This window comes from Petromyzon marinus, chromosome 68 (assembly GCF_048934315.1).
Source record: "Petromyzon marinus isolate PM22_M1 ecotype Great Lakes invasive population chromosome 68, UKy_Petmar_22M1.pri1.0, whole genome shotgun sequence".
In the NCBI taxonomy this organism is placed as follows: domain Eukaryota; kingdom Metazoa; phylum Chordata; class Hyperoartia; order Petromyzontiformes; family Petromyzontidae; genus Petromyzon; species Petromyzon marinus.
Genome location: NC_133734.1, coordinates 3,782,413 through 3,806,142, shown reverse-complemented (window position 1 = coordinate 3,806,142; position 23,730 = coordinate 3,782,413). Strand labels below are relative to the sequence as shown.

General features: G+C 50.8%; 1 protein-coding gene across 2 annotated transcripts; it reads left to right on the top strand.

Moving 5' to 3' along the window:
• The first annotated feature begins 795 nt into the window (after positions 1-795).
• LOC116956974 (S-adenosylmethionine synthase-like) lies at positions 796-23,517 on the top strand. 2 transcript variants are annotated; one of them, XM_032978880.2, is made up of 10 exons: positions 796-872; positions 1,747-1,846; positions 5,351-5,428; positions 6,185-6,307; positions 7,184-7,296; positions 7,758-7,901; positions 10,030-10,248; positions 11,018-11,200; positions 17,156-17,289; positions 19,711-23,517. In XM_032978880.2, the coding sequence occupies exons 2-10, from the start codon at positions 1,765-1,767 to the stop codon at positions 19,811-19,813; spliced, it is 1,179 nt and encodes a 392-aa protein (XP_032834771.2). In that variant the 5' UTR covers positions 796-872; positions 1,747-1,764; the 3' UTR covers positions 19,814-23,517. The 2 variants fall into 2 exon arrangements, with proteins under 2 accessions (XP_032834771.2, XP_032834770.2); XM_032978879.2 differs by having other exon boundaries at positions 828-1,199.
• The last annotated feature ends 213 nt before the right edge of the window (positions 23,518-23,730 follow it).

Sequence of the window (23,730 nt, the reverse complement as noted above, 5' to 3'; positions counted from 1 at the left end):
TACTGGATGAATTTCCATCTGATACAGATACAATGGGAGGCTGATCAATGCCCGGGTGCGCTCAAGTGATGGCTCCCTATTGGTCAACCATGTCATGTATGCCGATGATCTGGTGATTGCGACCTACTCAGAGGAGGAGTTGGAGACATTTCTGCTGAACCTGGAGTGTGCCACTAAGAAGTGGGGCCTTACCATCAGCCCCACCAAAGCAAAGTACCTGCCTGGGTATTTTATGCCATCAAACACTCCACCCCCTCACCGCCCAATTGGTGATGGAGCAGTTGTGGAGTGAGTGGAGAGTTTCCCATAACTGGGCAGTGTGCTCATGACCGGCTCCGTTTTGACAACAGAGGTCTCACTCCGAATCAGCCGAGCTGCATTTTCTTTTCATCGGTCGCGCAATGCTGTGTAGAAGCTACCTGGTGTGTCACTCCACACGAAGCTTCGGGTCTTCTTGGTCACGAGAAGATCCGAAGAGGTTACACGGGGGAGCTTTGTCTATGTAAGAGGCTACACGGGGCATCTTTTTCTTTGTTAGAGGCTACACGGGCATCTGTATCTTTGTGTTTGCTATAGGCTACCCAGGGGACCTTTGTATTTGTCTTTGCTAGTGGCTATCCAGGGGATCTTTGTTTTTGTTGGGGCTGTGGGTGGGGTGAGGAGTGGGCGTGGCCAGGTTGGCGTGCCTGAAGAGTGGGGGGGGCGTGGCTGGGGTGGGGGGTCTAGTTGGGGGCGTGGCTGTAGACGGGTATGGTCCGGTGACACCCCTCCCCCACCCCACCGGGGGCTCCCCTATATAAGGGGCGAGGCGGCCTCCCCGTGGGAAGCTCGGCACGTGGCCTCCTCCTCCCTCCCCCATTGTGACCTCGACGGTGGCCATTTTTCTTATTTCTCCTCCTCGCCTTTTTGCTTAAACGACATCAAAAAAATCGATCCTTGTTTTAATCGTTAACTAATCATCGATTAGGGACCACTTTTGACGTTTTTTCCTTCTAATTTCATTGAGCATCAATTCGGCAAAACTTTGGAGGTGTATTCCTTTTAATTTTATCGAGTATCGATTAGGGAACACTGTGGACGATCTTCCTTCACATTGAACTAATTATCGATCAGCGTAAACTGTGGACGTTCCTACCTTCACGTATAAATTGAGTATCGATCAGGGGGCCACTTTGGACGTTTCTTCCTTCGAATTAAAAGTACAAGATGCACCCGTCGCTTGTGTACACTTTGTCTCACGACACTTTCATTGCACCTTTTCACCGCCGGCCACGTCCCCCGTCCGTCCTTCCGCATCTCGTGCGAGGGCGTCAAGTTGATCAGTTTTCTTCTTCTTCTTCTCTATGTGAGAAAAACCAAATCGATGGGCGGCGTCCTCCCGATGGATTTTTCCCTCGCCGGATCAATCGAGCGTCGCCTGAGCGGGGTCCGCGGATCTTTTTGTTGTTCGACGCATCTAATGACCCCTTCTTTCCGTCGCAATGGGCGAATCGAACGGTAGCTGCCGAGCTCATGTCACAGCGCCGTCTGCTCGTTTTCGTTCGACAAGCATCGATCCCGCTCCCTGATTCAACGACGAATCGGCAATTGACAACTCCCTGCGCGTGCGCTCCGATAGCCCCTGCGCTCGGTTTTCGTTCCATGCATGTCGTTTTTTTTTAAGATACAATACAAAAAAGAATATGGATTTCCAATTATTCAATTATTTCTACTTTTTTTCGTTTTTGTTTTTTTTCCCATTTAAAGTCCCAGTCGGAGTTGACGATGAATCCTCAGGCGACGGGGGCCAGCGAAGATGGAACCATGTTCCTCTTCACGTCCGAGTCGGTGGGCGAGGGACACCCAGGTGGGTACCAGAGGCAAAGCTCCCCCGGGTAGCCTTCAGCAGGGCTGTAGGGGCAAGTGCTGTCACACGCACAGACAGACAAAGCTCCCTTAGGTAGCCTCCAGCAAGGCGTGTAGGGGCAAGTGCTGTCACGCACAGACAAACGTATCCCCCAGGTAGCCTCCAGCAGGCTGTAGAGGCAAATGCACTGCTAGCAGTAGCACCTAACAGAGACAAACCTACCCCGTGTAGCCTCTAGCGGGTCTGTAGGGGCCAGTGCTGTTAGTAGCGAGTAGTAGCACCTAACAAAGACAATATCCCCCAGGTAGCCTCTAGCGGGGCTATAGGGGAAAGTGCTGTGAGTAGCAGCACCTAAGAGAGGCAAAGATTCCCCGTGTAGGCTCTAGCAGGTCTGTAGGGGCAAGTGCTGCTACACTCGCACACATGCAGACACAGACAAAGATCTCCCGTGTAGGTTGTAACAGGTCTGTAGGGGCAAGTGCTGTTACACACACGCAGACACAGACAAATATCCCCCGTATAGGCTGTAACAGGTCTGTAGGGGCAAGTGCTGTTACACACAAACACACGCAGACACAGACAAATATCCCCCGTGTAGGCTGTAACAGGTCTGTAGGGGCAAGTGCTGTTACACACAAACACACGCAGACACAGACAAATATCCCCCGTGTAGGCTGTAACAGGTCTGTAGGAGCAAGTGCTGTTACACACAAACACACGCAGACACAGACAAATATCCCCCGTGTAGGCTGTAACAGGTCTGTAGGGGCAAGTGCTGTTACACACACGCAGAGACAGACAAAGCTCCCCCGTGTAGCCTGGAAAAGGGCTGTAGAAGCAAGTGCTGTCACACTCACACACATACACAGACACACACAGACAAAGCTACCCCGTGTAGCCTCTCGCAGGACTCTAGGGGCAAGTACTGTTAGTAGCAGCGAGTATAAAATCAATTCAAGATAACGCAACTGGGTAAACAAGACGGAGAGGGGGGGGGGGAGACGTTGTAAATGACTAAACTATTTATCTAAACTATAAACGATTAAATGTGACCAGGTGTAAGGCCTCCACTGAGCTACTGTTTTGTTCAGAAGCTGTACCTGGCCACCGCCACGTAGTGATAGCAACTCAACCCAATGGCTGATGTCATCATCATCACGTGGAAATGAATATCAGCAGTCACACAATCTAATTTAACACGCATAGAGATGCATAGAGACCCATAGACGTACATACTCATCGAGACCCACAGAGACCGATACTCAAGTGGCTGATATCATCACGTGGCTGACATCATCATGAGACGCACACACTAAACGTAAACTATGTTGATGTTACAAGGTGTAAGGCCGCCACTGATCTGCTGTGTAGCTCTTTGTTCAGAAACTGTACGTGGCCATCACCACGAAGTGGTAGCAGCTCAACCCAGAGGCTGACATCATCATTATCATGTTGACATTCGTAGCAGCAGCCGAATATTCTTAATGCATAGAGATGCATAGCGACCCATAGAGAAACATAGAGGCCCATAGATATAGACCCATAGAGATACATAGAGACCCATAAAGACCCACAGAGATACCCATAGAAACCCATAGGAACCCACAGAGACCCATAGAGATACATATATACCCATACAGACCCATATAGATACCTAGATACCCATAGAGATAGACCCAAAGAGATACATAGAGACCCATAGAGACCCACAGAGATACCCATAGAGACCCATAGGAACCCACAGAGACCCATAGAGATACATAGAGACCCATACCTACTCATAGATATACATAGAGACCCACAGGAACCCACAGAGACCCATAGACATACATACAGTGAGGGAAAAAAGTATTTGATCCCCTGCTGATTATGTACATTTGCCCACTGACAAAGAAATGATCAGTCTATAATTTTAATTGTAGGTTTATTTGAACAGTGAGAGGCAGAATAACAAAAAAGAAATCCAGAAAAAGTATGTCAAAAATGTTATAAATTGATTTGCATTTTAATGAGGGAAATAAGTATTTGACTTCCTCTCAATCAGAAAGATTTCTGGCTCCGAGGTGTCTTTTATAGAGGTAACGAGCTGAGATTAGGAGCACACTCCTAAAGGGAGTGCTCCTAATCTCAGCTTGTTACCTGTATAAAAGACACCTGTTCACATAAACAATCAATCAGGTTCCAAAATCTTCACCATGGCCAAGACCAAAGAGCTCTTCAAGGATGTCAGGGACAAGATTGTAAACCTACACAAGGCTGGAATGGCCTACAGGACCATTGCCAAGCAGCTTGGTGAGAAGGTGACAACAGTTGGTGCGATTATTCGCAAATGGAAGAAACACAAAAGAACTGTCAATCTCCCTCGGCCTGGGGCTCCATGCAAGATCTCACCTCGTGGAGTTGCAATGATCATGAGAACGGTGAGGAATCAGCCCAGAATTGCATGGGAGGATCTTGTCAATGATCTCAAGGCAGCTGGGAGCATAGTCACCAAGAATACAATTGGTACCACACTACGCCATGAAGGACTGAAATCCTGCAGAGCCCGCAAGGTCCCCCTGCTCAAGAAAGCACATATACATGCCCGTCTGAAGTTGCCAATGAACATCTGAATGATTCAGAGGACAGCTGGGTGAAAGTGTTGTGGTCAGATGAGACCAAAATGGAGCTCTTTGGCATCAACTCAACTCGCCATGTTTGGAGGAGGAGGAATGCTGCCTATGACCCCAAGAACACCATCCCCACCGTCAAACATGGAGGTGTAAACATTATGCTTTGGGGGTGTTTTTCTGCTAAGGGGACAGGCCAACTTCACCGCATCAAATGGACGATGGACGGGGCCATGTACCATCAAATCTTGGGCGAGAACCTCCTTCCCTCAGCCAGGGCATTGAAAATGGGTCGTGGATGGGTATTCCAGCATGACAATGACCCAAAACACACGGCCAGGGCAACAAAGGAGTGGCTCAAGAAGAGGCACATTAAGGTCCTGGAGTGGCCTAGCCAGTCTCCTGACCTTAATCCCATAGAAAATCTATGGAGAGAGCTGAAGGTTCGAGTTGCCAAACGTCAGCCTCGAAACCTTAATGACTTGGAGAAAATCTGCAAAGAGGAGTGGAACAAAAGCCCTGCTGAGATGTGTGCAAACCTGGTGGCCAACTACAAGAATCGTCTGACATCTGTGATTGCCAACAAGGGTTTTGCCACCAAGTACTAAGTCATGTTTTGCAGAGGGGTCAAATACTTATTTCCCTCATTAAAATGCCAATCAATTTATAACATTTTTGACATGCGTTTTTCTGGATTTTTGTTGTTGTTATTCTGTCTCTCACTGTTCAAATAAACCTACCATTAAAATTATAGACTGATCATTTCTTTGTCAGTGGGCAAACGTCCAAAATTAGCAGGGGATCAAATACTGTTTTCCCTCACTGTAGAGACCCATAGAGTGTTTGGTGGCATTGCCACGGTTCTGAGCTATTTGTTTGTTCTCCCGCGTCACAGACAAGATGTGCGATCAGATCAGCGACGCCGTCTTAGACGCTCACCTCGCTCAAGATCCCAACGCCAAAGTGGCGTGCGGTGAGTGATGGTGGTGGTGGTGGTGCTGATGGTGGTGATGATGGTGGTGGTGATGGTGGTGATGATGGTGGTGGTGCTGATGGTGGTGATGATGGTGGTGGTGATGGTGGTGATGGTGGTGATGGTGATGATGATGGTAGTGGTGATGATGGTGGTGATGATGATGGTGGTGGCGATGATGGTCGTGGTGATGATGGCGGTGGTAGTGGTGATGATGGTGGTGGTGGTGGTGGTGATGGTGGCAATGGTGGTGGTGGTGATGATGATGGTGATGATGATGATGGTGGTGATGATGATTGTGGTGGTACTGCAGAGTGCATGGCTAAGACCGGCATGATCCTGCTGATGATGTTACTGATGATGAAGATGATGATGCTGCTGATGATGATGTTGCTACTACTGATGATGATGATGATGCTGACGATGTTGATGCTGCTAATACTACTGGTGATGATGATATTGATGCTGCTACTACTGATGATGTTGATGATGTTACTGATGATGATGCTGCTGCTACTTCTGATGATGATAGTGATGATGATGATGATGCTACTACTGATGATGATGGTGATACTGATGATGTTGATACTGCTACGGATGATGATGGTGATACTGATGATGTTACTGATGATGATTATGTTACTGATGATGATGATGATGTTACTGATGATGCTGCTGATGATGATGTTGTTGGTACTATTGAAGATGATAATGATGCTGCTGCTGCTACCGATGATGATGTTGTTGGTACTGCAGAGTGCGTGGCTAAAACGGGCATGATCCTACTGTGTGGGGAGATCACCTCGACCGCCATCATCGACTATCAGAAGGTGGTGAGAGACACCATCAAGCACATTGGCTACGACGACTCCGCCAAAGGTGAGTCGCTCACCAGCTCACTCGCTCGCCTGCTCGCCCGCTCGCCCGCTCACCCGCTTGCCCGCTCACCCACATCCACCCAGGCTTTGACTACAAGACTCAGCCACCCACTCACCCACCCACTCACCTACCCACTCTTTGACCCACTCACCCACCAGACTTTGACTACAAGACTCACCCAACCACCCATCCACTCACCCACCCACCCACCCACTCACCCACCCACCCACCAGGCTTTGACTACAAGACTCACCCACCCACCCACTCACCCACCCACTCACCAGGTTTTGACTACAAGATTCAACCACCCACCCACTCACCCACCCACTCACCCACCCACCCATCCACTCACCCACCCACTCACCTACCCACCCACTCACTCACCCACCCACCAGGCTTTGACTACAAGACCCACCCACCTACCTGGTTTTGACTACAAGACTCACCCACCCACTCACCCACCCACTCACCTACCCACCCACTCACCCACCCACCCACTCACCCACCCACCAGGCTGTGAATACAAGACCCACCCACCCACTCACCCACCAGGTTTTGACTACAAGACCCACCCACTCACCCACCCACCAGGTTTTGACTACAAGACCCACCCACCCACCCACCAGGTTTTGACTAAAAGACCCACCCACTCACCCACCCACCAGGTTTTGACTACAAGACCCACCCACCCACTCACCCACCCACCCACCAGGCTTTGACTAAAAGACCCACCCACTCACCCACCCACCAGGTTTTAGCTACAAGACCCACCCACCCACTCACCCACCCACCCACCAGGTTTTGACTAAAGGACCCACCCACTCACCCACCCACCAGGTTTTGACTAAAAGACTCACCCACTCACCCATCCACCAGGTTTTGACTACAAGACGTGCAACATTCTCGTGGCTTTGGAGCAGCAGTCCCCAGACATCGCGCAGGGAGTTCACCACCAGCGCCAGGAGGAGGACATCGGGGCAGGAGATCAGGTGACGAGGAGGTGGTGTTGGTGGTGGTGCTGGCGGAGGATGAAGAGGTGAAGGAAGAAGAGGTGGTAGAGGAGGAAGTGGTGGAGGTGGTGGTGGAGGAGATGAGGAAGAGGAGGTGGTGGAGGCGGTGGTGGTGCTGGTTGCGGCGGTGGAGGTGGTGATGATGTTGATGATGGTGATGATGGTAGTGGTAGTGATGATGGTGGTCATGATGATGATGGTGGTGGTGGTGGTGATGATGATGATGATGATGGTAGTGGTAGTGATGATGATGGTGATGATGATGGTTATGATGTTGATGGTGATGATCATGGTGATGATGATGGTGGTGGTGATGGTGGCGGTGATGATGATGATAATGATGGTTATGACGTTAATGGTGATGATCATGGTGATGATGGTGGTGGTGATGATGATGTTGTTGTAGATGATGATGATGGTGATGATGTTGTTGATGGTAGGGGTTGATGTTTGGCTACGCCACGGACGAGACAGAGGAGTGCATGCCTCTGACCATGACACTCGCTCACAAACTCAACTCCAGGATGGCCGAGCTGAGGAGGAACGGGACTCTACCCTGGCTGAGGCCAGACTCCAAGACGCAGGCAAGATGCTGTGACGTCACTCTCCATCTCTCTCTACAACCTCTCGCTCCATCTCTTTCCATCTCTCTCTACAACCTCTCGCTTCATCACTCTCCATCTCTCTCCCCATCTCACTCCATCTCTCTCTATCTCTCTCTATCTCTCTCCATCTCTTTCTACAACCTCTCGCTCCATCACTCTCCATCTCTCTCCCCATCTCGCTCCATCACTCTCCATCTCTCTCCCCATCTCGCTCCATCTCTCTCTATCTCTCTCTATCTCTCTCCATCTCTCTTTACAACCTCTCGCTCCATCACTCTCCATCTCTCTCCCCATCTCGCTCCATCTCTCTCCATCTCTCTCCCCATCTCGCTCCATCACTCTCCATCTCTCTCCCCATCTCGCTCCATCTCTCTCCATCTGTCTCCCCATCTCGCTCCATCTCTCTCTCCATCTCTCTCTATCTCTCTCTATCTCTCTCCATCTCTGTCTATCTCCATCTCTCTCCATCTCTCTCCATCTCTCTCTCCATCTCTCTCCATCTCTCTCTATCTCTCTCTCCATCTCTCCCAATCTCTCTCCATTTCTCTCTCTCTCCATCTCTCTCTATCCATCTCTCTCCTCGATCTCTCTCCTCCGTCTCTCTCCCCATCTCTCTCCTCCATCTCTCTCCTCCATCTCTCTCCTCCATCTCTCTCTCCATCTCTCTCCATCTCTATCCATCTCTCCTCCATCTCTCTCCAACTCTCTCCATCTCTCTCTCCATCTCTCTCCCTATCTATCCCCATCTCTCCCCATCTCTCTCCTCCATCTCTCTCCTCCATCTCTCTCCTCCATCTCTCTCTCCATCTCTCTCTCCATCTCTCTATATCCATCTCTCTCCTCCATCTCTCTCCATCTCTCTCCTCCATCTCACTCCATCTCTCTCCTCCATTTCTCTCTCTCCATCTCTCTCTCCATCTCTGCCTATCTCTCTCCATCTCTCTCCTCCATCTCTCTCCTCCATCTCTCTCCATTTCTCTCTCCATCCCTCTCCATCTCTCCCTATCTCTCCCCATCTCTTCCCATCTCTCCATCTCTCTCCTCCATCTCTGTCCTCCATCTCTCTCCACCATGTCTCTCCATCTCTCTCCATCTCTCCATCTCTCTCCTCCATCTCTCTCCATCTCTCTCTCCATCTGTCTCCTCCATCTCTGTCCTCCATCTCTCTCCTCCATGTCTCTCCATCTCTCTCCATCTCTCCATCTCTCTCCTCCATGTCTCTCCATCTCTCTCCATCTCTCCATCTCTCTCCTCCAGCTCTCTCCATCTCTCTCTCCATCTCTCTTCTCCATCTCTCCCTATCTATCTCCATCTCTCTCAATCTCTCCATCTCTCCATCTCTCTCTATCCATCTCTCCCCTCCATCTCTCTCCATTTCTCTCTCCATCTTTCTCCATCTCTCCCTATCTCTCCCCATCTCTCCCCATCTCTCTCCTCCATCTCTCTCTCCATCTTTCTCCATCTCTCTCCATATCTCTCCCCATCTCTCTCCCCATCTCTCTCCCTCTCTCTCCTCCATCTCTCTCCTCCATCTCTCTCCTCCATGTCTCTCCATCTCTCTCCATCTCTCCATCTCTCTCCTCCATCTCTCTCCATCTCTCTCCCCCATCTCTCTCCTCCATCTCTCCCCTCCATCTCTCTTCTCCATCTCTCTCTCCATCTCTCTCTCCATCTCTCTCTCCATCTCTCTCTATCCATCTCTCTCCTCCATCTCTCTCTCAATCTCTCTCTCCATCTCTCTCTCTCCATCTCTCTCTGCATCTCTTCCCCTCAATCTCTATCATCCTCTCCATCTCTCTATCTCTCTCTCTACATCTCCCCCATCTCACTCTCCATTTCATCATCTCCCCTCCCACTCTCTCCATCTATCTCTCTCCATCTCTCTCTATCTCTCTCTAAATATCTCCATCTATCTCAGCAAGCGCCACAGCGCGTAGATTTAAAGCGATTATTTGTTTGTTTTCGCTTGTGACTTTGTGTATTTCGCATCAGAATCGCCTCCAGTGATGTTGCTGCTGGAGGCAATTAAAAGTTGTTTAAAAGTCAAAAGTCTCCATCTATCGCTCTCCAACTCATAATCTCCCCCCCCCCCCATCTCCTGCTGTAGGTAACGGTTCAGTACCGTCGAGACGGCGGCCGCGTGGTCCCCGTACGAGTCCACACGGTGGTGCTGTCCGTGCAGCACGGGGAGGAGGAGTCGCTGCCCTCAATGCGCGTGGAGCTGCTGAGACTCGTCGTGAGGGTCGTGGTGCCGGCACAGCTGCTGGACGCGCGCACCGTGTACCACATACAACCCAGCGGGAGGTTCGTCATCGGTGGACCGCAGGTCTGTCTGTGTGTGTCTGTCTGTGTGTCTGTCTGTGTGTCTGTCTGTGTGTCTGTCTGTGTGTCTGTATGTGTGTGTGTCTGTGTGTCTGTGTGTGTCTGTCTGTCTGTATGTGTGTCTGTCTGTGTGTCTGTCTGTCTGTGTGCCAGTGTGTCTGTCTGTGTGTGTCTGTCTGTGTGTGTGTCTGTCTCTGTGTGTCTGTCTGTGTGTGTCTGTGTGTGTCTGTCTGTGTGTGTCTGTGTGTGTCTGTGTGTGTCTGTCTGTGTGTGTCTGTGTGTGTCTGTCTGTGTGTCTGTCTGTGTCTGTGCGTCAGTGTGCCTGTGTGTGTGTCTGTGTGTCTGTGTGTGTCTGTGTGTCAGTCTGTCTGTCAGTCTATATGTCTGTGTGAGTGTAAGTGAGTGTGAGTGTGTGAGTGTTTCTTTATATGTCTGTGTGTGTCTCTATCTCTCTCTCTACATCCACCAGGGAGACGCAGATCTGACAGGTAGGAAGATCATCGTGTACACTGTATTTTTGTCTCTCCCTATCTATCTCTACCTCTCTCTGTCTCTCTCTATGTCTCTCTGTCTCTCTCTCTCTGTCAGCGCGTGGATTTATAGGGATTATTCGTTTGTTTGCTGGTGACTGTGTACTTCCTATCGGAATCGCCTCCAATGCTGTTGCTGCTGGCGGCAATGAAAGTTATTCAAAAGTCAAGTCAGTCTCTCTCTTTACCTCTCTCTCTCAACCCCTCTCTCTACCTCTCTCTCTACGTCTCTCTCTACACCAGGGAGACGCGGGCCTCACGGGTAGGAAGATCATCGTGGATACCTACGGTGGTTGGGGTGCGCACGGTGGCGGCGCTTTCTCGGGCAAGGACTTCTCCAAAGTGGACCGGTCCGGAGCATACGCAGCTCGCTGGGTCGCCAAGTCCCTCGTGAAGGCGGGGCTGTGCCAGAGAGTCCTGGTACAGGTGAGAGAGACATAGCGAGATAAAGGGATAGAGAGATAGAGAAAAAGAGACGTAGATTGAGATAGACTTGACTTTTAAAGCACTTTTATTTCCCACAGCAGCAACAGCACTGGAGGCGATAAACCACTCCAGCAACAACAAAAAAACAAACACAATAAAATAAGTAATATTTAAAAACACGCTTTAATGAAATGTACCGTACTAGTAATGGAAGAACTCCGCGACTCCGGGAAGTGGCCCCGAAGCTTTCACAACGTAAGGGACCATGGCCAATTACAGCCAACGTAAGTTTACCGTGGACAATTAGAGCCAAGCCGAAACATAACATGTGAAAAAGATTGTTTACATCTTTTTTTTTAATGATATAATATAGTATTGTCATCAGTATGACATAAGTATACCAAGTTTGCAGTCGATACCACATTGGGAAGTGGGTTAAAAGAATGAGGATACAACAACGACAACAGACAGAGTGAGTTAATAGGAAGCATCATTAGACCTCCTTTGCCAGTACCAAAATGTAATAATAGGGTTTTTCCCCTTTTTTCTGACAACAAAACTGAAACCTTTTTACAAGGATTCATGTCTGCATTAACCACAATACCTGCAGTCAAAATGCAAACAAAAAACATACTATGATAATATATGCATTGTCCTTGAAACTGATTGGTCCACACCAAGGGACGGCTTTCTTTTGAGCCTCGACCCAATTGGTGCTCGACCAGATGACGCCAGAAGGTGTACAGCTCAAAGACAATGCACGATCAAAGTAATGAGGGCTCGGGGTGAGCATCTACATCATTAGACCTCCTTTGCTAGTACCAAAATATAATAATAGGGTTTTTCCCCTTTTTTCTGGCAACAAAACTGAAACCTTTTTACAAGGATTCATGTCTGCATTAACCACAATATCATAGTATATTTTTTGTTTGCATTTTGACTGCAGGTATTGTGGTTAATGCAGACATAATTCCTTGCAAAAAAGGTTTCAGTTTTGTTGCCAGAAAAAAGGGGAAAACCATATTATTATATTAATAGAAAGCGTGTAGTAAAAACACCACCACCACCACGCGCCGTGGCACGTGGCGCTAGATAGGCCACGCCCAACACACAACGCAACGTCACGTGGTGGCGGTGGCGATCGCGGTCGCCACACGCCGACGACGGAGTGCGTTAGAAGGTGACGAGGAGGTGGAGGAGGGTGGTGCCGTTCACGCCGGTACCAGAGGAGGAGCTTTTCCGGCCCCCTCACCCCCCAGCGTTGGAAGAAGACGCGGGGCGCGCGTCACCGGCACGTGCGTGTGTGTTTTACGCGTGTGTGCTCCAGCCGGAGATAGAGAGAGATAGCGAGAGATAGAGAGAGAGATAGCGAGATAGAGAGATAGATCAGAGGCATACGCTGCTCGCTGTGTCGCTAAGCCTCTCGTGAAGGCGGGGCTGTGCCAGAGAGTCCTGGTACAGGTAAGAAATAGAAAGAGAGATAGAGATAAAGGGAGAGAGATAAAGGGAGATAGAGGGACATAGAGAGAGATAGAGAGACTTTTGACTTTTACATAATAAATTTCATTGCTTCTAGGAAGCGTCGATGCCAACAACCGGTGACGGTACACATGTTCACATCACGCGTCACCGGGCATCACCTCTGAGAGAGAAGGGGTGGAGTGGGGGGGAGTGGGAATTAGAACTCGTAGTGAAGTGCATTATTTACAATTGTGCACAGGAAGTTCCCCGGGGCGCCCTCCCCATTACTTTAAAAAAAAAAACTCACGGCGGCAGTACGCACGCTCGGGCTCTAGCCGTGCCTTTTTACGAGAGCCTTCAGCTTCGCCAGTTGCCCCACAGTCACGACCAGCACCTTCCAATCTCCGCTTCCTCATTGTGCACGTCGCCAGCTTTTGCCCGGGCGCACGCAAAGTTCCCGCCCGTCGCCGCCCGTCATGGCTACTCCGTACACGAAACGTAGGCTCTCGTGGGAAAGGGGGGGTGGGGAGTCCACACTCCTGAAGATTTGTCCTAGGAAGCGGAACGGTGGCTCGTGCCGTTCACGCTCTCGAGGTATTCGGTGGGCGAGATCCCCCCTCGGTCCGCAGAACGCGCAGGTGTCCCGGAGTCCCTGCCGAGGCTTGGCTGACCCACACAGCTGAGGGGCGCAGTCACACGGTGTGCCAATCTCCACCGGATGTCGCCGCAGCGTTTTGCAATGGGGGGGGCGCCTCGTACATTCCACGCCATTGGGGGCCAGCATCCATCAATGGGGAGAAATATTCTCTCCATTTAGTGTCCAGTAACTTCTCCAGGCACTGAAAATGCGGCACTTTTTACACAGCGAGTTCACAGCTCTTGTTTGTGAGCCCCACTACCCTTAACGAGACGTCTCTGCATCTCGATTTAAAGCTTTCGTGACTGCAAGGATTACTCTTCTTTGGTTCTTTCGGTAAGGTCACGTAGAATGAGAATAAAATAATAAAATAACACAATAAAATTCTCACGACGTTTCGGCCACAACGCAAGCGGCCGTTTTCAGGTGAAAGGTACAAACCTGTCGGGACGAAGCTCTGTCGTCTCGACAGGTCTGTACCTTTCACCTGAAGACGGCCGCTTGCGTTGTGGCCGAAACGTCGTGAGAATTTTATCGTGTTATTTTATTTTTTTATTCTCATTCTACGTGACCTTACCAAAAGAACCAAAGAAGATGAGTCTCTGCATCTCTCGAGCTTCAAGAGCTTTCCCGTGTCCTTGCGGTCGGAGGACTCGGCGCAGGAGAATGTCATTCGGGGGGGGGGTGGGGGGGAGGAAGTAGGAGGAGCATCCGCCGCTGTCGTTCCGGCGTCTCCAGCTTCACGCCCCAGTTGCTTCAGCGTCTACCTGGGGCCTCCCACGGCAACGGCTTCACCCCCGTCGAGCACAGAGCGAAGTCCGGCCGCCGCTGCGGAGAGCGCCAGAGCTGGCCGCCACCTCCGCCGGCGAGCGTCCACCAGGTCGCCGAGCCGGCTCACTCCCCGCGGCAATGAACCGTGAGGCCCCAGGGTCTTCTCTCTCTGTAGGCTTCGAAAGGGATTGTTAGCGAACAACGGCTCCTTTAGGAAACGCTATTTTTGGGTCATAGCGTGCAGGCGCCCTCTCCCACTCGAAGCTACGCCACGCGTCCCAACGGACTGCGGTCGTGCATTTGCAGCGTCTACTGGTCGACCAGCCCCAGGTCTGTGAGGAAGAGCTCCCATCCATGACCCGGTCCCCCGGTTTGTCTCAGCAAACCGAGGGCCCGGCGACTTCCCGGGCAGCTCCACCGGCATCGTAACACAAAGCCGCTTTATGGCCAGGAGCCTGAAAGACATCGACCTCGCTTGAAGACGCTAGCCGGGCCCTGGCTCCCCTCCTCCGCCGGCAAGCAGAGAGGATCTCTGACCAGTGTTTTCCTATGCCAGGCGGGAGTGGGTGAAAGCCTCCTGCACCTTTGTGACACCCGGTCTGGGTGGGTGGAAGACTTTGGCCTCGTGCCACAGCACGGACGCTGCCGGGTTGTCAATGACGAGGAGCCGTCCCCTGTGTGTGTTGACATCCGGGGGAGTGGAACGGGCCCAATGCTGTAATTTCCCCGACTAATTTATGCCAATCACTTCAGCCCAATTTGTTTTTGTACAGTGGCCAGCTTCCCCAGGTCTACTCCCCCAGGTACTTGGTACCCGCAGTTTTCCACGTTACCCCCCCCCCCCCCCCTGGGAGCTTTAGTGGGCAGCAAACACCTTCCAGTGGACCCTCTTAGACACCCGGCCTGGGTAGGTGGAGGACTTTGGCCTAATGCCACAGCGTAGACGCTGCCAGGTTTGGTGACGTTGAGAACCCGTGTCCCCTGTGTGTGACATCTTGGGTGGGGGTGTGAAGCGGGGTCCCCGAGCCTCTCATTTGCCTTATATTTTGAATGGCACTTAAGCCCATTTTATTGTTGTCTACAGCGGCTGCCCTCCCCAGGGGTAACTCTCAGGTATTCGATGCCCCTCCATTTTTCTACGTTATCCCCCCACCCCCTACCCCCTGAAGGGAGCTTCAGGGTGCTCACTGCGCACTGTGGCCCCCGGACAGAGCGCCTCACATTTTTGCCCGGTTGACTTTTGCAAAGGAGAGGCGCTCTCGTACAGGCTGACCGCTCTGCATGGTGCGGTCAGGTCTCTCGCGCGTCGTTAGTAACGCACGTTGCCGTGCCGCCCGGCTGTCGGGCCCCTTTCTGTGGCTGCTCCGCTGTGGCCGGTGCGGCAGCGGGAAGCTGCGGCACGTGCTCTCTTTTTCCAGCGCCAAACCTTCACGGTGCTTAACGACAGAGATGCTAATTTGGACACTCACCTCAAATACACCGTGGACGAGAGACCGCCGTGCCAAACCGTTTCAGATCCCGTTCTAGATCGGAGGTTTTTTTTTTGAGGAAAGGTGGGGGCAGTGGAGGTGACGACCTTGACTGCAGAGGAGGCCCAAAGGCTGCGCACGGCACAAACAGCTCCTCCTTGACCTCATGCCCGGCCTCGACGACGCGCGCCACCGTCATCCCCTTTTTCGCCACGAAGGCGACCGCACCGCGGTTCGTGCATGGGCCGGCGCGCCGCTCCACCCCGCCAGCGGCGGTTGCCACGCGGTCCTCCACGCGCGATGTCTGCTGGAGGAAGGCAAACTAAGCCGTTCCTCCGAGCGAGAGACTCGGACTTTTTTTGCGCGCTGTGTCATCGTGGACTCGCCGCAGTACAACGAGGGTTGATAAAAGACAAACAAAAAAACAAGTAACAACATTTGTATTTAAAAGAGAGAAGAAGAGGAAAGAATGATGGAATAAGACAATGGAAAGAGAGGAAGAATGAAAGACGGAAGGAGGAGTGCTGTAAGAGAAGGAGTGGCAAAGAGAGAGAGAGACAGAAAGGCCGCAGGCTGCGAAACCAAGCAGAGAGAGACTGAGAGAGAGACTGAGAGAGAGATAGAGAGAGACTGAGAGAGATAGACTTTTGACTTTTTAAAAAACTTTTATCGCCACCAGCAGCAAAAGCACTGGAGGCGATTTCGATATGAAACACACAAAGTCACCAGCAAACAAATGAAAATAAACGCTACAAATCCACGCGCTGTGGCGCTAAAAAGCACCGCGCACAACATGAAAGAAAAGTCACGTGGTTGTGGTAGTCATTGTGCACGCCACGTTGACGAGCGAGCGCTTCAGAAGGTGAACATGACGGTGCCGTCCACGCTGGTACAAAGGGCTTTTCCGGCTCCCCAGCGTTCAAAGAAGACGTGCACATCATCGACATGTGTGCGGTATGCGTGCTTCAGCCGGAGCTGCGCCTTAAGCAGGCCCCTGAACACTGGAAGCAGCACAGAGCAGCCGTCAGTGTCACCTTTCAGCATATTTTTTCTCGTTCTGTACACCGCCATCTTCGCCTGAGCACAGGCGAAGTTGGCGAGGTCATGTCGTTTGTTAGCCAGGTAAGGCACCCCATATACGAAGCTGCTGTTGTAGAAGGGTACCCACAGTTTCCTGAAGATGTCCTCCAAAAGGCGGAACATTGGTTTTAGCCGCTGGCAGTGTAAGTACTAGTGGGGCAGATCCTCCCTGGCACCGCAGGAAATGCACCAAGTCTGTTACCCCTGGCGAGATTCGGCTGAGCCACACGGCCGATGGCAACGTGCAGTGTGCCAACCTCCACTGGAGGTCACCGCAGCGTTTGGCTACGGGACTGAGAGAGAGATAGAGAGACTGAGAGAGATAGAGAGACTGAGAGAGAGATAGAGAGACTGAGAGAGATAGAGAGACTGAGAGAGATATAGAGAGACTGAGAGAGAGATAGAGATAGTTGGCATACGCCTTGGAATCAGCCACCCTCTGTATCTGTCTGTCTCTATTTCTCTGTCTCTATTTCTCTATCGCTCTCTGTCCATCTCTATGTCTCTATATGTATGTCTATGTATTTGTCTATCTAGGTGGCGTACGCTATAGGGATCAGTCACCCTCTGTCTGTCTCCATCTTCCACTTCGGGACCTCTCAGCGCTCCGAGGCCGAGCTGCTGAAGATCGTGAATGCGAACTTTGACTTGAGACCCGGAGTCATCGTGAGGTGAGTGTACTACTCACCACGGCTACTACTCACTAATACTACTCACCACGACTACTACTCACAACTGAGACGCACAGCCACACACAGACAAACACACACACAGACACACAGACCCCAATACCCACCATTCGCCATTAAGTGACGGTGACGTCGCCATGGCGCCTGTGCCAGGCTATGTGCACGTTGAAGCCACGTGAAGTGTCGAATGCCTGCTGGCAGGAGGTCACGGGATACACCCAAGTGGTGCCATGGGTTGGCTGACTGAGGTGACTGGCCGATGCACCACCACCTGTGCCCAGTACTGTGCCAACTAGCTGCATTTTAGCCGCCTGGCACTCCGCTCGTTGTTGTGAGCGTCGCTCCTCTGCCCTCCATTGTTGATGAAGGGCGACTGCCTCCAACTGCCCAGTAGCATCCTTCACGAGCCTCCTCCACAGAGGCCGATCTTGACACCGCTGGTACCAGTCATTGGCAAGTCCACTCAGCTCAACATCCTCTTGTACCACATCACTCCATCTTCTCTAGCGTATGCTGCGCCCGTTTAGCCCCCTCTATCCGACAGAGCAAAAGCTGTTTAGGCATGCGGTGGCTGGGCATGTGGGCAACATGACCCAGCCAACGCAGCCTTGACTGCTCCTCACACAATCCATCCATCCTAAATGTTTCTGACCAGCAAAGATGTTCCATTAGGAGGGTCCACGCTTCACAAGCATAGAGAAGGGAGGGCATGACCGTGGCCGAGAAGACCCGAAGCTTCGTATGGAGCGACAGTTTCATAGTTTCATAGTTTTCATTTATTTGGTATAGCCCTGTGAGCCATTTGGCAGACCAGGTAGCTTCCACACAGCGTTACATAGCCGATGAAAAGATAATGCTGCTCGACTGATTTGGATGGAGACCTCTGCTGTTAAACTGGAGCCGGTCATGAGCACACAGCTCAGGTATGGGAAACTCTCCACTCTCTCCACAACTGCCCCATCACCATTTGAGTGTTTTGGGGGTGGAGTGTCCGATGGCACAAAAATACCGAGACAGGTTCTTAGTTTTGTTGGGCTGATGTTAAGGCCCCACCTCGTCGTGGCAAGCTCCAGGTTCAGCAGCAGTGTCTCCAACTCCTCCTCTAAGTGAGCAGCAATTAGCAGATCATCAGCATACACAACATGGTTGACCAATAGGGAACCATCTCTTGATCACATCCAGGCATCAATCAGCCTCCAATTGTATCTGTACCAGATGAAATTCCTTCAGTACAGCCAGCAAAGGCTTCACGAACTACGTGGTCGAAATAGATTTTAAATAATGTGGGAGCCAGAGGACATCTCTGTCGCACCCCAAGTGGAACAGTAAATGGCTCCAACTCCTGGCCACGTAGTTTTACCCAGGCCTGCCCACCATCATGAAGATCCTTAATGATTGTGAGCAGGGTCATGTAGGTCTTGTTGAAATTCCCTGCACCTCTGCTGTAGCAGACAGACAGAAGATATGGCATCTGTGCAGGACCGCCCTTTCCTGAAACCACATTGGGGCTCTGCAAGCCTCTCCTCAGCGTGCCTGGCAAGGCGATTTTGAATCATTCTTGACACAACATTTCCTGGCACAATGAAGAGTGAGATGCCCCTGTAGTTGTTACAGTCTGTGCAGTCCCGCTTCTTAAAGGGGGGACCTCACCAGGGCATCCTTTAAATCCAGCAGAACCCGTCCAGTGGTCCAAACTGTTATTATGATGTCATGTAGGGTAGTCTGCGCACAATCGCCACCCCTCCTCAGCATTTCACTTGGGAGATCATCTCTGCCCGGTGCTTTTCCTGGTCTCAGACTCTGGATCGCCTTCAGTACTTCCTCAACAGATGGCACCTCAGCCAGCCACTCACAGGGGGCGACTGCTTCTTCCAATATTTAAGGCACCGCAGCCTCATCAGCGTCATTCCCCACTTTGTGCCACGATGTTTTCCAGGCTGAGGGATTTCCCCTCCCCCAAGACCTCACAGAAATGCTCAGCAAATCTGCAAACCTGTTCCTGCCTGATGACGACCGCTTGTGTTGCGATCGAAACGTCGTGATTTGTTTTATTTTATTTCTAACTACGTGTCTTTACCGAAAGAACCAAAGAGTATAGATTCCTGCAGCCACCAAAGCTTCAAATCAAGATGCAAACAAGTAGCAGTTATGCCCAGATGATAGGCACAATGCTTGCTAACAACACTAGCCCCAAGAGTCTGTTAATGCTATATGGGGGATCTTTGTCTTTGTGATGCCTATCTCTCTCTGTCTGTCTCTCTGGCTCTCTCTGTATCTCTGTATCTGTCTCTCTGTCTCTCTCTGTATCTCTCTGTCTCTGTCTGTCTCTCTCTCTCTCTGTGTCTCTCTCGATCTCTCTCACTCTCTGTATCTCTCTCTGTATCTCTCTATCTCTCTCTGTAGGGAATTGGACCTCAAGAGACCGATTTACCAGCGGACTGCAGCCTATGGACACTTTGGCCGGGAAGAATTCACTTGGGAGAAACCGAAGAAGCTGATTTTCTAGGCTCACCACACAGAGACCCATAGACTCACAACACAGAGACCACCCATAGACTCACAACAACGAGACCCATAGTCTCACCACACAGAGACCATCCATAAACTCAACACACAGAGACCACATAGACCCATAGACTCACCACACAAAGACCCACAGACTCACCACACAGAGACCACCCATAAACTCAACACACAGAGACCACAGAGACCCATAGACTCACCACACAGAGACCCACAGACTGAACACACAGAGACCCACGGACTCTATCCCTCTGCATGTGTGTGTGTGTGTCTGTCTGTGTGTCTGTGTTTCGGTGTGTGTGTCTGTGTGTGTGTCTGTGTGTGTGTGTCTGTGTGTTATATATTTAATATGCTTTATTGACCTGGTCAAAGCCTATGATACCATCAGTGGGCCTGGGCTCTGGGTTGTTCTTCGTGGTTTTGGAGTCCCTGACCCTCTGCTCACGATCATTAAGGACCTTCATGATGGTGAGCGGGCCCGGGTAAAACTACGTGGCCGGGAGTCAGAGCCATTCCCTATACACCTTGGGGTGCGACAGGGATGTGCTCTGGCTCCCACATTATTTAACATCTATTTTGACTACGTACTTCGTGAAGCCTTCAATAGCTGTACCGGGGGAATCTCCATTTGGTACAGATATAATGGGAGGCTGATCGATGCCTGGGTGCGGTCAAGGGATGGCTCCCTATTGCTCAACCACGTTAAATACGCCGATGATTTGGTAATAGCTGCTCATTCAGAGGAGGAGTTGGAGATGCTGCTGCTGAGAGTGGAGCGTGCCACTAAGAGATGGGGCCTTACCATCAGCCCCACCAAAACTAAGCACCTGCCTGGGTATTTTGTACCATCGGACACTCCACCCCCACAACTCCCAATCGGTGATGGGGCAGTTGTGGAGAGAGTGGAGAGTTTCCCATACCTGGGCAGTGTGCTTATGACCGGCTCCAGTTTAACAGCAGAGGTCTCAACTACGAATCAGTCGAGTGGCAATATCTTTTCATCGGTTGCGTAACGCTGTGTGGAAGCTACCTGGTCCGTCGCTCCGCACTAAGCTTCAGGTCTTCTCGGCCACGGACATTCCCTCCCTTCTCTACGCTTGCGAAACGTGGACCCCCCTAATGGAACATCTTCGCCAGTTAGAAACAATTAGGCGAGCCTGCCTATGATCCATCCTGGGTTTAACCAGGCTGGATTGTGTGAGGAGCTCACAAATCTTTGAAAGATCTGGGCAAGGTCCCATCGGTGAGCTCCTCCGGCAGGCAAGGCTGCGTTGGCTGGGTCATGTAGCCCGCATGCCCAGCCACCGCATGCCTAAACAGCTTTTGTTTGGCCGGATCGAGGGGGCTAAACGGGCGCGGCACGGGCTAGAGAAGAGATGGAGTGATGTGGTACAGGAGGACGTGGAGCTGAGTGGACTTGCCGATGACTGGTACCAGCGGTGTCAAGATCGGCCTCTGTGGAGGAGGTTCGTGAAGGGCGCTATTGGGCAGTTGGAGGCAGTCGCCCACCAACAACAATGGAGGGCGAAGGAGCGATGCTCACAACAACGAGCGGAGTGCCAGGTGGCTAAAGCACAGCAAGTTGGTACAGTAGGGGGCACAGGTGATGCATCAGCCAGTCATCTCAGTCATCTCAGTCGACCCGTGGCACCTGGGTCTGCCCCGTGACCTGCCAACGGGCGTTCGACAGTTCACGTGGCCTCAAGGTGCACATGGCCTGGCACAAGCGTCGTGGTGACGTCACTGCCACTTAGTGGTGAATGGCGGTTGTTGTGTATCTGTGTGTGTGTATCTGTGTGTGTGTGTCTGTGTTGAACTTCTTTGGCACCACCGTACGTAGCCAACCGCTGCTAATTGAAGGTGGCGGGGGTTAAGAACAGCAAACTACAAACACAACAACAGTAACAACAACCAGCGGCAGTTGTAAAGCAATGAGTTTATCAATCTCTAGAAGTGTAGTGTATAGTAGTTTAGTGTATAGTGTAGTACAGTGTAGTATAAAGTAGTGTATAGTGGTGTAGTGCATAGCGTATAGTAGTGTATAGTGGAGTGTATAGCAGTATATAGTGTAGTGTATAGTAGTGTAGTGTATAGTAGTGTAGTGTATAGTAGTGGAGTGTATTGTACAATGTATAGTAGTGTATAGTACAGTGTATAGTAGTGTAGTGTATAGTACAGTGTATAGTAGTGTAGTGTATAGTAGTATAGTGTATAGTAGTGTATAGTAGTATAGTAGAGTAGTGTACAGTAGTGTATAGTAGTGTATAGCATATAGTAGTGTAGTGTATAGCAGTTTATGTATAGTAGTGTAGTGTACAGTAGTGTAAAGTGTATAGTAGTGTATAGTACAGTGTATAGTAGTATATAGTACAGTGTATAGTAGTGTAGTGTATAGTACAGTGTATAGTAGTGTAGTGTATAGTGTATAGTACAGTGTATAGTAGTGTAGTGTATAGTAGAGTAGTGTACAGTAGTGTATAGTAGTGTAGTGTATAGTAGTGTATAGCATATAGTAATATAGTGTATAGCAGTTTATGTAAAGTAGTGTAGTGTATAGTAGTGTAAAGTGTATAGTAGTGTATAGTACAGTGTATAGTAGTGTAGTGTATAGTAGTATAGTAGTATATAGTACAGTGTATAGTAGTGGTGTATAGTAGTGTAGTGTATAGTAGTGTAGTGTATAGTAGAGTAGTGTACAGTAGTGTAGTGTATAGTAGTGTAGTGTATAGCATATAGTAGTGTAGTGTATAGCACGGTATGTATAATAGTGTAGTGTACAGTAGTGTAAAGTGTATAGTAGTGTATAGTGTAGTATATAGCAGTGAAGTGTATAGTGTAGTGTATAGTGTATAGTAGTGTATAGCGTATAGTAGTGTATAGCAGTGTATAGGTGGCGACGGTTAAGCACAAACAACTAAAAACACAACAACCAGCGGCAAGTGTAAAGCAATGAGTTTGTCAATCTCAAGCTGATGCGGGTGGTGGTGTCAAGGTGCACCACAGCTCCCAGTGGCTTCCTCATATCGGTAAGGGGGGGCGTTCCAGACGGCCCCCAGAAGCAGCAGCGCAGTCTGGAAGCACCACGCAATGACGACGACGATGATGATGCAGTGATGTGATGGTTAGGCACTCACCTACTCCCTCACCTATCCACTCACCCACTCAGCCACCCGCTCACTTACCAACTCACTCATCCGCCCACTCACTCATCCACTCACTCAATCACCCACCCACTTCATCACTTACCCACTTAATCACTCACCCAACCACTTAATCACCCACCTACCCACCCACTTAATCACCCACCTACCCACTTAATCACCCACCTACCCACCCACCTAATCACCCGCCTACCCACCCACCTATCTACCTAATTTGCATGACGTGAGGGGTGTATAATTGAATGTGGCTTCTCCAGCCACCACGCGACGCTCGCCCGGACCGCCTTTGTCTCCCCCTAGTGGCGGACATTCGACCACACCGCCTGGCACCAGGGTACCAACTCGTTTAAGGCCGAGCCGACCTAGGGGGGTGGGGGAGAGCAGGCACCAGGCCGTGAATGGGGAATCGAACTCAGGTCTCTGGTGGGCGCTAACTACTGCGTCATCGCTCCCTGCGCGTCGCCCATTCGTTCCGTGTGATTGGCGTGCCGAATTTGATGATTAAAATCGCGATCCGATCCATCAATTGGTGGGAGAGCCTCTTTGGCCTGTGAGTGGTGTGTGTGGATGAATGGGTCGGTGGCTGAGTGGGTGTGAGTGGTGTGGGTGGCTGAATGGGTGGGTGTGTGAGTGGGTGTGTGGGTGGGTGTGAGTTGGTGAGTGGTGTGAGTGGGTGAGTGGTGTGGGTGGGTGTGTGAGTGGGTGGGTGAGTGGATGTGTGGGTGGGTGTGTGTGGGTC